Genomic DNA, 16,754 nt, shown 5'->3' with positions numbered 1-16,754 from the left:
CTCGTTCTAGTTAGGACAGCGACATTCAAATCCATGTTGCTTTTCTCTCTTCCTGCTAAAATTGGAAATAGTAATAAAAAGAGAGCAAACTGTCCCTGTTTTCTTTTCTTTTATTTTTTGGTGTATTGCAAGTGTATTGAAGGAGAGGAAAAATGAAACCAAAAGAAAAAGGGCAAATTTATGTTCTTTCGGTTCTTTAGTCTGAATAATTTTGGTGACGTAATTTTTTTTTGATAAACTAGGGCTGAACCGGTAGCTGACCCATGGGTCAATTGGCTCGGACGAATATAGTACCATACACTATGATGTGTCTTGTCGAAATAGTTGAATTCCATGTGTTAAAGACTATTAGTTATAGAAAGTTCTCAAGTTTTAATGTTAATAAAGTATGATTTTTGTTTTATTTTTATTCTAATTGGCTTAAGGGACATGTAGTAATTTCAAGCTCGTATATATGTACAAAGTTTGAAATTTTTACCATTTATTAGTTTTTAACTAAATTGGATTCGGCCCATTAGGGCCGGGGTTATGGTCCAAGGTCAACATATTTTGATTAATAGGTCAAATCCGGATTAACCACTATAAGAAATTGAATCGGCCCAGCCCGATTAATGACCCATGGGCCAAGAGTCAACGAGTTCGGGTTGGGTCAACCTATTTAACGGGTCTAATTCTAGGGGAAAAAACATAAGTAGGCAATATTTAAAGAAAATTTGCAAAACGATAGCAACATTAGTTAATTACATTTAAAATAATTCAGCCGGACAAGAATCAACCCCATTGCAAAACTATAGCAATTGTTCCTATTTTTTCCCTCAGATTTTTTGTCTTCCCTTTTCTAATGCCTTTCTTCTTATTTTCTTTTTGTATATGCAAAATTCTTCTTTTCGTTTCCTTCTTTGGAGTTTAAATTTGGATAATAACATATTATTTTAACATGTTATAACTTTGACTAGTGGTTCTTATATATTTTCTATTACAATGGTATATGTGATAAATTATATAATAGTGGTACATATAAAGTATAAAATACACAACTTTAAAGATTATGTATGGTATATTTTGTTTGTTTACATGTATTATGGTGTATATATATAATTTATATATGTGGTATAAAATACATATAAAAAATATATATGGCATATTGATGGAATATTTACATTATAAATTATCACACATATAGTATACTTGAAATTTATTAAATTATATTAAAGATATATTTTAAGTAAAAATAAAATTATACAACAAAAAAGTTTAAAAGTTAAAGAAAATAAAATACTAAAATTCCCATTGTGCAACCTCATTAAAGCGGGACTTATTTTTGAGATATTCTTCTCTCAGAATCTTTGATATATTTGGGTAAGTATTATTGTGGAACAGAAAAAATATATATGGCATATTGATGGAATATTTACATTATAAGTTATCACACATATAGCATACTTGAAATATATTAAAGGTATATTTTGAGTAAAAATAAAATTATACAACAAAAAAGTTTAAAACTTAAAGATAATAAAATACTAAAATTTCCATTGTGCAACCTCATTAAAGAGGGACCTATTTTTGAGATATTCTTCTTTCAGAATCTTTGATATATTTGGGTAAGTATTATTTATGGAACAGAAAAAAAAACTATGGAAGAGAGAGGGAAAAGAAAATGTAGTAGAAGTATATTGATGTACCAGAGAATTACTTAGTTAATGTACTTACCAAAGTGAAGGTGCTAAAAAAGTAAAACAAAGATTGCTATCATTTATGAGAATAATGTTTAAAAAGAGAAAATCTCCTAATTATTCTAATGCTTGTGTTAGCCCTCCCGTCACGAGTCTTGTAAAGTTTGCTTTCCTCTGCTATGTGGTGAACACCTTCCACTTCCAATCAAGAAGTTGTGAGTTTGAGTCACCCCAAGAGCAAGGTGGGAAGTTCTTGGAGGGAGGGAGTCAAAGGTCTATCGAAAACAGTCTCTCTACCCCAGGGTAGGGGTACGATCTACGTACACACTACTCTCCCAGACCCCACTAGTAAGATTATACCGAAAATAACCTCTAACCCAGGGTAGGAATATGATCTGCGTACACACTAACTTCCCAAAAATCCACTATTGTTGTTGTACTCTCTTATGGTCGAACAAGAGTATATGTGAACTTTTGACTTTTGAGTACTATTTTAGTATTATTGTGATCGGGGTAGTTAAACAACTTTTTTTTACTTAGATTTTAAAAATAATTTCTATTTATAAGAATTTTATTTTTATATAGTACAATATGTAGTTAATAAACTTAATTTAAAAAATAAGAAAGCGTAAATTTACACTAAAATGTAAATGTGTTAACTCATTTTCTTAAGTGTGAACCAGTAACTTGAAAAGGACCAAGGAGCATATTAATGTTTGACTTTTCTTTCTAAAATTTTAAAATATTAATTAATAAAATAATTAACTGAGTTTGCCATCAGGTGGTTTCCTAACAAGTACTCCTACTAATTTACAAGGAGAACGAGCCTGTTTTGCTTGTATTATCTTTTTTATCCGAGGATAATTGTATATTTGGTCCGTTGCTCATTAATAAATTTTGATTTTGATTCTCGTAATAATTGTCTATGAACTTTTAACCTTCTATTAATTGAACAATGCAATTTTGATCCCTTTACATAAAAATATGTGATATTTAGACTATTTCTAGACTTATATTGAGCTTGAATATAGAGAAATTATATGAATTTGATATAAAACATTGATAATTAAATGTTCAACATTTAATCATTCGTTAAATTATTAAAGATAAGCATACAGAAAGGATAAGAAGTGCATAACTGCATATATCAATTCATTGAAGGTTAGATTAGATGTGCTTAATCAGAAATTATAATGGTAAATATTACACTTTATTTGACATTTTAGGGACTAAAAGCGCAAATATTTCCTTATTTTATTATATTCATATATATATATGTGGTGAGTTGATGCCATGTAAGCTTACAGCTAGAAAAGAAGCCGTACGGTCAGCCGGCAGCGGCGGACAAAACAGAGTAAGAGGAGAGAGAAACGAGGTGGTAAGATTACACTGTCCGAAAATCCGACAGCAACACTCATCCCTCAGCTCTCTCCCTCTCTCTCTCTCTCTCTATATATATATATATATATTTTCTCTCTCTAGAATCTCCTCAATTCAATCACCCCCACCTAGCCCCCCAATACACCACCCCACTACCTCAACATGATACCACCCAGTTTGCTCATCAGCAAAGATCCATGTCTTTCCCCACCCCCCCTCTTCAACCACCCCCACCCCAACCTACTAGTCCTCACCCCCGCAACCACCCCCACAAAGTCTCCTTAAACCGACCCACGCACCCTCGCCATGCCACCACCCACCCCCCACCTTCCCAAAACTCTTCCTTTTTATCCCTTTCTTCCTCAAGATCAGATTTTTCAGCAGATTTTTCGGGTCGCCGTTCGACCCGATTCGTTTCCAAGATGCATTTTAACCGGCCCAGGGTTTCTGGTACCAGCCGCCACTCCTCATTTGCTGAGCAGGCTCTTACAGAAGCTAGCAAAAATGGCGCCGTTTTGGACCAGGTTTTGTTGACTTTTGAGTCAAAGCTATTGGGTTCTGATGATTATACGTTTTTGTTTAGGGAGCTGGGGAATAAAGGGGAGTGGTTAGCTGCTATGCGTTGCTTCGAATTTGCTGTTCGTCGCGAAAGGAGGCGAAATGAGCAAGGTAAATTAGCTAGTTCAATGATTAGTATACTTGGTAGATCAGGTAAAGTTGAGTTAGCTGAAAAAGTGTTTGAAACTGCTGTGAATGAGGGTTATGGTAATACTGTTTACGCTTATTCTGCCTTGATTGGCGCTTATGCAAAGAGTGGGTATTGTAACGAGGCGATTAGAGTCTTTGAGACCATGAAAGATTCCGGCTTGAAGCCTAATTTAGTGACTTATAATGCGTTGATCGATGCTTGTGGAAAAGGGGGTGCTGATTTTAAGAGGGCGTCGGAGATTTTTGATGAAATGCTGAGAAATGGGGTGCAACCTGATAGGATTACCTTTAATTCGCTGCTGGCTGTTTGTAGTGGTGCGGGGTTATGGGAGACCGCGAGGGGTTTGTTTAATGAGATGGTTTATAGAGGAATTGATCAGGATATATACACGTATAATACATTCTTGGACGTAGCTTGCAATGGGGGGCAGGTAGATGTTGCTTTTGATATTATGTCTGAGATGCACGCGAAGAATATCTTGCCCAACCAAGTTACTTACAGTACTGTGATTCGTGGGTGTGCAAAGGCGGGGAGATTAGACAAAGCGTTGAGTTTGTTTAATGAGATGAAGTGTGCAGGCATAACGTTGGACAGGGTTTCTTACAATACTTTACTTGCTATATATGCTAGCTTGGGAAAGTTTGACGAGGCTCTTAGTGTTAGCAGGGAGATGGAGAGTATGGGAATTAAGAAAGATGTTGTCACTTACAATGCTCTTCTGGATGGGTTTGGCAAACAGGGAAGGTATGCTAAGGTTAAGCAGTTGTTTGCGGAGATGAAAGCTGAAAATCTTTCACCTAACTTATTGACGTACTCTACGTTGATCAGTGTGTATTTGAAAGGAGGTTTGTATCAGGACGCGGTGGAGGTCTATAAGGAGTTTAAGCGCCAAGGTCTGAAGGCAGATGTCGTTTTTTATAGCAAACTTATTGATGCCTTGTGTAAGAAAGGCCTCGTGGAGTATTCTTCATTGTTGCTCAATGAAATGACCAAGGAAGGGATACAACCAAATGTTGTTACATACAATTCTATAATCAATGCTTTTGGTGAATCAACAAGCAATGATTGTGGATCAGATAATGTCACACAGATTGTATCCATTGTTCCTGAGAGTAAGGTGGTATGCACTGCAGAGGATAATATCATTAAGATTTTTGAGCAATTAACTGCTCAAAAGACAGCTAACGGGAAGAAAACTAATGGTGAAAAACAGGACTTGCTCTGTATTTTGGGTGTTTTCCATAAGATGCATGAATTACAAATAAAGCCTAATGTAGTCACATTTTCAGCAATCCTGAATGCTTGCAGGTATAATTTTCTTTCTTACTAGTTCCATGCTTTACATTGAATTGTGCTTTCCTTAATGCACTGTCTTTTCATTATGTGAGTGCTAGTATGATCCAGTGCTGTTAAAGACTCGCTTAAAGGGCGCTTAAGCGCTGAAGCTCCGTGAAACCTAGATTGTGTGAAACCCAGATTGTGCTTCGCCTACGCTTAATTGGCGCTTCAATGAGGGCGTCAAGGTGCTAAGGCGTGCACACTTTCACCAATGGGTTTTGTCTTTAAGGCACAACAACATATATATAGCTTAATCACAGTTTTTTCATTCTTTGATCCAAATAATTGTTGATTGTGTTTATAGTTACATACTTACATTTTCATCCATTACATTTCTATTTTTGTTTTTTCTTCATTGCACGTTTCATCGCTAAAGCCCACATTTTAATTGCGCTTAATCACATAAATGTTTATCTAATTCAACTTTAGAAGGCAGCTCATTGGGTGGAAAAACTCTGGCTTCATCTGGCACTATTTGACGTTTCAATGATTTTTTGTTAACATTTTATTTTGTTTTAATGAGCCTTTCCTTCTGGTTGCTAGCTTCGAACTAGGTTATTATGCAGCGGGTGTGAACATGGATAGGCTCTTTTATTGTTGCCAAAGTTTTTTTTTTTCAAACAAAGTTTATTCTCTCCAAAATCACAAGGAGTGCTAAAACAAATTGCTACTTAAAAACCTTTAGCATCTTTGTGGAATACCAATGTAGTTGATTGATTCAAATGTTTATCATAAAGCTGAATGGATTTGTAGATATGATGTGTGACTTAAATATAATTGCAGCCGGTGCAGTTCATTTGATGAAGCTTCGCTCTTACTCGAAGAACTTCGCCTATTTGATAATCAAGTTTATGGGGTGGCACATGGACTTCTCATGGGTCAGCAGGAAGGTGTATGGACACAAGCTCTATCTCTTTTCAATGAAGTGAAGCAGATGGACTCTTCAACTGCATCTGCCTTTTACAATGCTTTGACTGACATGTTGTGGCATTTTGGTCAGGTAAAACTGCAGCTACATAACAACTGGAGTGTTAAAGAGCAGAAAACATTGAGTAAAATTTCTCAAATACAACTGAAAAAGACTACTAGGAATTTAGACTGACGGCGTACCTGAGCACTCATGCCTGCAGACCCCTCGATTCTCTTTCTATGACTACTCTGGAAAAGAAAGTCTCACTACTCAATGGCTTTCGATCTTCTTTCCCCCATATAGATATTGAATAGAACGAGTTCGCTTCATGATTTCGTGACATACCAAATAAGGGATTGTTAGAAGAAAGCTCCTATAGTGGACAGCTATAGCCCTTTGTATAGGTTGGGTGCTTGTTTAAGGCCATAAAGTGCTCGCTTGAGGCGGCAAACAGAGATAGAATGATTTTTGAAGATGAATTATCGGCACCTTGAACTATACTTTCGGAACTGTGCTCTAAAGATTGATTTAAAGTAACCCAGTCAGACAAAGGGTAGTGATCTCCCTGAAAAGTATCACGACCATAAAGAGAAGAAAAGGGAGAGTGAAATTTCTCTTTGTAGATGACGAGATTGTGGCTTATGTGGTTTTCTTTAACAGCACGGCCTTCCTTGCCTAATAGTGAAAATGGCTGCGAAAGAACGCATCATTCCAAAACTCATGCTTCGAACTACTGAACCACATGTAAATTGCTGCGTCCCCCTGCACTTCTTGAATTTAACTGTGAAATTCTTCAAGGAGCAAGAACAAGGAAAAAAGTGAATCCTAATTGAAACTGGTTATGTGCGAACTGGTTATGTGCGAACTGGTTCTTTCCACATCCAAAGATATAGTTTCCTTAAGAAAAAGGAGTTGAAATAATATAGCAAGCACACACAGAAATGATATCATATCTAGCTTGTGTCATGACTGTATAGAATCATCTTTTTCTCTAACCGTGAAATAGTTACCACTGACTCTGGGTATTTGGTGTCCGATCTAATTTAATTTTTTCACAGAAACAAGGTGCTCAACTGGTTGTGCTTGAAGGAAAACGCCGGGAAGTGTGGGAAAACACATGGTCCACTTCTTGCTTGGATCTGCATTTGATGTCTTCAGGGGCTGCATGTGCAATGGTCCACGCATGGTTGCTTAGTATAAGGTCTATTGTGTATGGAGGCCATGAGCTACCAAAGATATTGAGGTATTTCCTCTTACGCTCTTAGATTTTTCCAGAGTTGGACAAACTATAAGAGTGATATACATGAAATATTCAACTGTCCTTTGCAGCATTTTGACTGGCTGGGGCAAGCATAGCAAGATTACAGGTGATGGCGCCCTGAAACGAGCGATTGAGGGCCTGCTCACAAGCATAGGTGCACCGTTCCAGATAGCCAAGTGTAATATCGGAAGGTTTATATCCACGGGAGCGGTGGTAGCTGCCTGGTTGAGAGAATCAGGCACACTGGAAGTACTTGTTCTTCACAATGATAGAAGTCACTTGGGCGCGACAAGGTTTGGTCAAATTTCTAATTTACAGCCGTTGCCATTGTAGTTATTTCTGTATCATTTGACCGGGAATTTGACATCTCAATTCCAGTGTAAATTATATATATTCCTTCTGTTGGGTGAGAAATGTCCGATTCTACTTTCAAATTCCAACTTCCAACTGGAGCTAGAACGATCTCTTTTGAAAATAATACTCGGGAATGGCGTGCGATCTTTCCAGTAGAAAAGAAAATTTCCACTATTCTCTTTTCATCTCTTGGCCTCTCACTGAATCACAGAAAAAGAGCAAATAAAAGAATGGTATGGGTTTGGATTGGAATGAAGCACAAGTGCAGCATTTCTGGTCCATGGGGAGCCAAAAACAGAAGGGTTTGCCAATTTTCAGTAAGACAGGAGAGCTGAAAGGTAAAAGGGAGAACCAATTCAAAAGTGTTTGCATCTAAAATGACCAATGTTGTCTGAGCTCTGAGGTACACCGAGCAAAGCAATTTAACCTTAGTCGCTAATTATTAAAGTGACACCAGATATGCTTACGTGATAAATTTGAGTATATGTATCATATTCATTGCTTTCATATTTGTATGGTGCAATTTCAGGGTTAGAGGTGAAGGGTGTTTACTAGTTGAGTAATCCTCTCTTGTCCGATGATCTGAGTTGGAAACACATGCATATTCATAGGAATGTCAAGTAAGGTGGCTAAATCAGTGGCATATATATAGGAGGACAACCATTTGTTGCATGTGAATTAATACCTCATAAATCACATGCACATGTGGATATTGAAACGTCATTTGATGATCCATTAAATCCTCTAATTGTCGAGCCTGAGAGCATGGTATGGACAATTAATCAGGTATTTTGACCTTAACAAATTAATTGTGTCTCCGATCACTTTCTTGGACTTCAATAATACACTTATCTATTGGATTAACGTGTGTTGTCCCATATAGCATACCGTCACGTCCTTGAATTAAGCGCACGTGCGGCACTTGACAACTTGCTTACGATCTTGCACAACTCGGTAACGATCTTGCTGTGCTAAGTCAACCTAAAATACTACACTCAAGATCGCTAAGGGAATGTTAGATAAGAAAGACAAGAGAAATTTACCAAAGGAAGCTTTTTATTGTAGAGAACTTGATTATTTTCTTTGATGAGTTACAAATGGATAACCCCCTTTATATACTAGTTTCATAGGCGTTAGTGAGTAAATAATAATTATTACACAAGGCCCTTATTATTTACAAGTAAGTCCCTTCTCTAGAATATTCTACATAGCTAGAATCTTCTAAGGACTTTCCTAGCAATTCCATAGAGTTCTAAGGTCTTCTGTGAGAAATCTCCATATTTCTTTAGAACCTTCCCACATGTGCTAGTCTATTTCATATATAAGCTTCCACATGACATTAATATATGTCAAATGACACCTACGAGGCATGATGATGTGGCGGGTCATGACACTATCCCCCACTCAATTTTGTGCCGCCCTCGGCACAAAGCATCGACACGTACGCACGCACCTCGCCTTGGTGTCGTCGGAGATCTTTGTCCATTAGCCTTGATGCTCTATGGAGCGGTTCGCCTTCCCATGTCACAAGGTACTTGTCACCTTTCTTCTTGCCCTGTTTGTACTTTGGACGGCTAGCAATGATGGCCTCGATCCTCCGCCCATCGGATGCCTCTCCTTGCTCTTGGCCTAAATCTCATGACTTGACCAAGTCTAGCAGCTTCTCAAGCATCGGGTACATGCTTCCATTCCCTATTTGGCTGCCCTCCGTGGTCATAGCTTTACTGGCAAACTTGACCCCTCCGCTTGGTGCTTCGTCTAAGTCCGATAGCGTGCCATCACTTTATAACGCGCCATCCTCTTCAACTATGCCCGCCCAACATTTTTTGCTACCACCATGCTCCATTTGCTTGGCGCCAATATAGGCTTTGGAATCCCCTACTTTCGGCTTAGATTCCAAGCGCATCCTCCCAATACAGGCGATCCCTCTTGTCTCACCCTTGTGTGCTTGAGCAAAGTTCCCGATCATTGCTGCAAGCCTCCCCAAATATGAGTATTCATTTGCCCGATGTGATCCTTTACAAAAGTAGCACCCTCCCTTAGGCACGTACTCGCTACCGTTTTTCGGCCCCTTGCCGTTTCGCTTGGACCCCATTCCATTATGGGATGACCCCTTGCCATTTCCCTTATATACCTCGGCTATGCCTTTCCCGTTGTCTTTGTCATGATCTGCCTTACCTCTCTCGGCATTGCCTTCTTTGGACTTGGCAAGCTCCATCTTGAAGTCAACGAGCGACTTGGCTACCCCTATGGCCTCGTCCATGTTGGCTACTTGATGTCTTCTTAGATCTTGCTTTACCCAATTTTGCAACCCATCCATGAAGTAGAAGAGGGAATCATCCTTGGACAACGACGGGATTTGCAACATTAAGGTAGTGAACTCGCGCACATACTCCCGAATTGTGGCCATGTGTCGGAGCTCCCTTAGCTTCCGCCTAGCTTCATACACCACATTCACCGGGTAGAATTGCTTCTTCAACTCCTTCTTGAACTTCTCCCTATGTCTCAATCTTGCATAGACCCTTCTCCATGTCAGTACACTTTCGACGCCACCATATCGCGGCAACCTCGGTCAAGTACATTGAGGCGTTGCGTACCTTAGCAACTTCGTCATCCTCCTTGACTACCTCAAAGTACTTGTCCACCTCCAAAGTAAGTCTGCCACCTCGCGTGCATCCCGTGCACCGCCATACTGCTTTCTCTTAGGACCTTCACATTGGTCCCTTTTGCAAGTACTATGCCCTTGGTAATTCCGACCATGGTTCCATACAAAACTTCCTTCTAGCAATCTCTTGTATTCTTTCTAACATTCCTTTAGTCATAACCTTTGCTCTGATACCACATTGTCACGTCCTTAGTCTTGAACTAAGCGCACGTGCGACACTTGACAACTTGCTTACGATCTTACACAACTCGGTCACGATCTTGCTGTGCCAAGTCAGCCTAACATACTACACTCAAGATCGCTAAGGGAATGTTAGATAAGAAAGACAAGAGAAATTTTCTTAAGGAAGCTTTTTATCGTAGAGAACTTGATTATTTTCCTTGATAAGTTACTAATGGATAACCCCCTTTATATACTAGTTTTATAGGGGCTAGTGAGTAAATAATAATTATTACATAAGGCCCTTATTATTTACAAGTAAGTCCCTTCTCTAGAATATTCTACATAGCTAGAATCTTCTAAGGACTTTCTTAGTAATTCCATAGGGTTCTAAGGTCTTGCATGAGAAATCTCCATATTTCTCTAGAACCTTCCCACATGTTTTAGCCTATTTCATATGTAAGCTTCCACATGACATTAATATATGCCAAATGGCACCTACGTGGTATGATGATGTGGCGGGTCATGACAATATGCTTCCTCTTATCCATTCATTACTTGTACAATATACTAACAATAGATTTTTTCTTTACTTGTTTATTTTAGCAAATCAAACCCCTTAAATTTTATCCTCACAATAACAACAAAAACAACAACAACAAAAAAAAATCAATGAAATTTCATAAATGAGATTCGAGGAGGATAATGTGTACGCAGACTTTACATCCACCTTGTATAGATAGAGAGACTGTTTTCGATAGACTCACAGCTCAGCTCAGGAAAAGCATAGTCCCCCAACATTGTTGAAAAAAAATACAATAATGGAGAAGCCATGGAAAAGAAGCAGTACAATATGCAAAAACAACAACAAGATAATAAGATAATCGAAACAAAAGAAACAATTGGTAGTAATAGAAATCTAATTACAAGCAAATACGAGAATAATATTAATGCTACTGATAAGGAAAAGAAATACGCTCGACTATCTACTAATTCTCTACTCTAATTCTTAATCTTTATACCCTCCTATCTAGGGTCATGTCCTCGCCAAGCTGCAGATATACCATGTCATGCCTTATTACTTCTCTTTAATTTTACACTTATTATTAAGTAATCATTTTTCAAAATAGTTGGAGCATTCTTAGTTAAATTTAGATTTTCAGAGTATCATTAAATAAGAATAATTTAATAACATAAACAATTAATTAATACTTTTTCAAGGGAAGCGCAAAAATACAAATGGTAAAAGAAAACAGAAGGATTATTAGGACTAGGGGTGGCAAAATGGTTACAAGAAAATAATTATCCACCTATATCATCCATTAAAAAATGAATTGGATAGTTATCAAAATGAGTCAAATATGAATAAGAACCATATTATCCACTTAGAAAATAGATAACCAATGGATAACTAATGAGTTTAACTTTTACATTTGTAAAACCTCAAATTAGGGATTCCTCATGTTTGGGAGACTAGGAATTCTCCCAAAAGCGATCATATTCAAGAAGCCATGGATAATATGAATATCCATACACTACTAAAAAACTGGCTAATTTCGTCCAGGAAAACCGACCGAAATCGATCGGAATTTGAGAAAAAGCAACCGATTTCCGACCGCTTTTAATTAGTCGAAAAAATGATGGTCGCTAAAATTTTTCGACCGAAAACGGTCGGTTTTTTCAACGCGTTAACTGACAACCAAACTACATATATTGATCGAAATCGGTCGGTATTAATTAATTTTTTTTCAAATACAGACCGAAATCGGTCGGTATTTCGGTCGGTATTAATTAAATTTTTTATTTATTTATTTTTCAAATACCGACCTAAGTTGGTCGGTATTAATTAATTTTTTATTTTTTATTTTTCAAATACCGACCGAATTCGGTCGGAATTTTAAATATATTTTTCATTTTAGAAAATCTTCTATATATATATTTTTTGTATCGCATATATATGCCCCAGCTCGAGATATCATAGCCCCACAATATTATATCTTATTACTATATTACTAATTAGTACTATTATATATTACTATCATTATCATTTTATTGAATTCTAATTCTAAATATAGAATATTAAATCTTATTACTAAGCACTAATTACAACCCTTTCTATATTTGCTTATTTTTTGTTAATCCATAGCTGTTGGATTCTATGGCATCAAAACTCAACTTATAAGATGGAAAAGCTCACATCTTTCAGCCGGTGTGGGACAAGAGCATAATTTCAAATTTTCCGACTGAAATCAGTCAGAATTTTTGAAAACTTTTAATAAAAAATTATTTTCCCATGGAAAAACCCACTACTTCTCTTCCCATGAATATTTATTTACTAATCTAGCCATTTTATTATTTGTTTTTTTTATTTATGAAAAAAGAGTGTATTAAATAAGGATTCCATAAATCAATAAAAGATCATTTCAAGTGAATAAAATTATGATGACATTTTAATAAAAATATATTTTTTGTAAATCTATAATATATAAGCTATATATAAATATATCGAATATAGCTTATATATTATACACTTAGTAACAATAAAGTAAACAATAGTAGCAATTATAGAAGAAAATTAGAGAGAGATTGTGATAGATTGATGATTTTGTAAGAAAAAATGAAAGAATGATGGGGTATTTATAGTTGAAAATAGGGATCATTGATAGGCTTATCTAGTCTTAGAGACTAGGAGCCATCACGACCTCCTACGGAGGGAATTTGGGGTCATGACATATATATTATTTATTTAAAAGTTATTTATATAAAGGTTGACAAAAATCGGCCGACTTCGGTCGGTAATTTCATTAAATTTATATTTTAATTATTTTAAAATTGTATTTCCGACCGAAATCGGTCGGAAATTTTAAAAAATTATAATAAAAAATTATTTTTGTAGATTATATTATACTACACTTTATTATATATATCGAATATAACTTATATACTATACACGCAGTATATATATATACTATACTATACTATATTACATTCGATATAATATGTATATACAGTATAGTGTATATATATATATATATAAGCTATATTCGATATTAAATATTGAATATTAAAATTTAGGATCTTAAATCAATTAAATATTATGTACATATATGTATATATATATATATATATCAATTAAGTATTAAATATTATTTATTTAAAAGCTATTTATATAAAGGTTGACAAAAACCGACCGACTTCGGTCGGGTATATTATTAAATTTATATTTTAATTATTTTTTCCGACCGAACTCGGTCGGAAATATTTAATTATAACTTATTTCAGTTGGTAAATTAAATATATATAATTTTTATTATATTAAAACCCAATTGCCTTGGGCGAGAAATCATAATTTCAAATATTCCGACTGAAATCGGTCGGAAATTTTGAAAACTTTTAATACAAAATTATTTTTGTAGATTACATATAAGTATTTTCGTTGTCAGATAATTTATCTATTTTTATATTATTTATTTTCGACCCGTTCATATTCGATACCACCTGTGATCCCAAACCAAAGACAGTGAGATGACAATACCTTACTATCTTATCCTCAATTCTATGACTCTATATTGTGCCACGATAACCTCTTCCGACACCGTTCGTTCTATTTAGGGCACTTGCATATGCATAAACCAGACTAGTCGTATTTGTCTTCTTTGCGCCCACCATCTCATCTTAAAAACATTTTTCACGTGCATGCATGTTCTTGATAGAGGATGTCATAATTAACAACTCATTATTTCATTCTGAATTAAAACACAAAAAATTTCACAATATAAAATCAATTATAGTATACCGGTTAAGACGACATTATCAGTATGATATATCTGACAGTCTAGATAAAAGCCACAGAATTGACTGACTCAATAAAAGGTATCGATAGTCTCATAAATCATTCACTTATCATCTAGATTAATTGGACTATCTCAGCATATGAGAATCTACTAGAGCAAAGGCAGACCTGTTTGTAACAATGAGGGATAACTGACCTGTAAGTTTCGATAAAAATTTTGTATATGTATGTGTCTATATCTTAAAAATAATTATGATAAAATATAAGCTCTCAAGCAGTGGGAGCAGCCAGAGTTCTGACCACGTGCCTGTTGAAGAACGAGCCAACGACTGATAGGTAGTGGTTTGGTTAAGGGAACCCACCAGAGACGTAGTAAAAGCGAGTCTTCATAGGGCAATTGTCACTGCTTATGAAACCGAACCATGCTTTTTTTCTTTGAAAAAAACAATAAGGAGTAAAGAGATTAAACTCTCGGATGAGATTAGGCAGCTACCGACCGTTCCGACGCGCCCATGACCTATTTTGACTAAGACTAAAAAGGCATACTGAACACTGAAAGTCTTTAGGGGATACTGATAAAAAAAATGATACTTTTATCGCACGTTAAAATTCTGAGTCCGCCTCTAACAAGAGAATAAAGTTTTACTCATAGAAGGCGAATGCTAATTTCGTATGATGACAAGAACTAGGTCAGAGGCAATTAAACTCAAATTCATTGTTGGATGAGGCAATAACAAAGCATCGCGTTTCATAAATTTCTTCCAATTTACTCCATACCAGCAAATTGGCACCATTCCAATTTTAATTATTAAACAAAGAAGTCTATGCATCCGTGGCATTCCCTGAACCAGATTTTCAGAGAATCATTAATTTGATAAGTTTCGTTCAATTATATGAGAAAAAGAAACGTTCATTACTCATTAGGCAATGGTCAGAATGTGATCTTATTACCTTAATTTATCTCAATGCCCCAACAACGAAGATTATAAGCTCTCACTTTTTATAGACAAACATTAGCAAGCCGAAATAGGATGACAAGATTGATTAAATTAAGGACCTGATTAGGAAACATGAAGCTAACACGATGACAGCAGCCTCAAAAAGGTAAACTACGTGTGTGGTGCCACGTCATCCATTAGTGAGCTGGAATGAGAACAATAGAGTCCCCATTCACATTACGCATGCATTGAATTTGGAAAGTGCAAGGAATAAACCAGGGTGTTTTCACTCAAATCATGCATGCGTGTGTGCTGTAATAGGTCCCTAGATGTGGCTGTTCTTGCAGAGAAAGACTCGGCATTCAATAGGTTTACTACACCTCGCCCAAACAAACGGCTCCAAGACAAATAAAAAGGTGTATGCCCTTAATTGCGAAGCATAGTTTGAAAATGTCAGCTGAAAAATAATGTATATCAACCAGTGGCGATGATAGAAATTTTTGCAAGGTGTTCAAATTAGAAAAAAAGTGAATTTTTTTTCTAACAAAGGGTGTTTAGTATATGTTATATACTTTTAAAACCTAATATTTTTATTTATATACACAGTATAATTTTTAGATAAAAGATACCCCTCTTCGGATAGTGTACCTTTGCCCCTTATATCAACATTCACATCTATTCCTTTATGGTTGACCCTAGTTCTTAAAGTTTTTGGAAATTTTAACTTCAATATATAAATGTATATGGTCAAAATCGGCCTTGCCCGATTTTGTATGGTTAATCGAGACCGGGGTGACAGACCGAGGTTCAATCCCAAGTTATATTGGATCGTTACATGAATAAATATTGCCTAGCTCGTGATTCAGGGATCGATCGAGATCGAGACCAGCTAAGGTCGAGACCGAGAAAGATAGAGATCTAGCGAGATCGAAGGAAGCCTGCTAAGTCGAATAACAGAAAGCCGAGGAATCCGTGACCGAGCGAGGATTATGGCGGAGATCTCGGCATGTATCAAGTCAAGACCGGTTGATTAGCCAATCAGGAGATTTTCTTCTGTATTTAGAATTGTACCATATGTAGAACTCCTCTACTATATAAAGGGGGTTCCAATCATTTTGTAAGCACAGATTCACGCATAACAAAGTAATATATTACGTTTTCTCTCTTAAGCTCTCTTATTCAACAGTTCAGTTCTTACTCTTCAATAATACACTTAGTTGGTGCGAGGGCAACCTAGCTCAAGGAACAAAGCTGTATGATATATCGGTTTGCTTTATTTTACAGTTAATTTCTAACTTCAATTTTCATATTTCTCAGTTTGTGCCAAGTGAAATCACATATCCTTAAAACCACTTACAAATTTAATTGTTATCCGATTTTAAGGGTAAACAGTTTGGCGCCCACCGTGGCTAAGGATAATAGTGATTTCCTAGTGCTAATTTTCATAACACACACACTGCTTTACACTTGTTCTTGTAAGCGTTTTTGATTCCAGGATCCGCATGTCAAACTCTCGAGCAATACCCACAGACATCGACAATGGCCTTGGTTTTCATGGAGAAAACGACAAC

At 36.2% G+C, this 16,754-nt stretch overlaps 1 protein-coding gene across 1 annotated transcript; it reads left to right on the top strand.

Moving 5' to 3' along the window:
• Nucleotides 1-2,967: 2,967 nt before the first annotated feature.
• LOC107801966 (pentatricopeptide repeat-containing protein GUN1, chloroplastic-like) lies at nt 2,968-7,688 on the top strand. Its single transcript, XM_075233859.1, has 4 exons — nt 2,968-5,073; nt 5,887-6,103; nt 7,072-7,256; nt 7,343-7,688. Exons 1-4 carry the CDS (start codon nt 3,254-3,256, stop codon nt 7,605-7,607), a joined length of 2,487 nt encoding a protein of 828 aa, XP_075089960.1. The 5' UTR covers nt 2,968-3,253; the 3' UTR covers nt 7,608-7,688.
• The last annotated feature ends 9,066 nt before the right edge of the window (nt 7,689-16,754 follow it).

The sequence above is a fragment of the Nicotiana tabacum genome, chromosome 17 (assembly GCF_000715075.1).
Source record: "Nicotiana tabacum cultivar K326 chromosome 17, ASM71507v2, whole genome shotgun sequence".
Lineage (NCBI taxonomy): Eukaryota > Viridiplantae > Streptophyta > Magnoliopsida > Solanales > Solanaceae > Nicotiana > Nicotiana tabacum.
The sequence above is the reverse complement of the archived record's forward strand: the minus strand, read 5'-3'. Positions and strand labels throughout refer to the sequence as shown.

Bases quoted from the DNA above. Each gene is read 5' to 3' on its own strand.
- LOC107801966 (XM_075233859.1), top strand. From the start codon at position 3,254: ATGTCTTTCCCCACCCCCCCTCTTCAACCACCCCCACCCCAACCTACT. The intron at 6,104-7,071 runs GTAAAACTGCAG...ATTTTTTCACAG, and splicing joins TGTTGTGGCATTTTGGTCAG to AAACAAGGTGCTCAACTGGT. The intron at 7,257-7,342 runs GTATTTCCTCTT...TGTCCTTTGCAG, and splicing joins GAGCTACCAAAGATATTGAG to CATTTTGACTGGCTGGGGCA.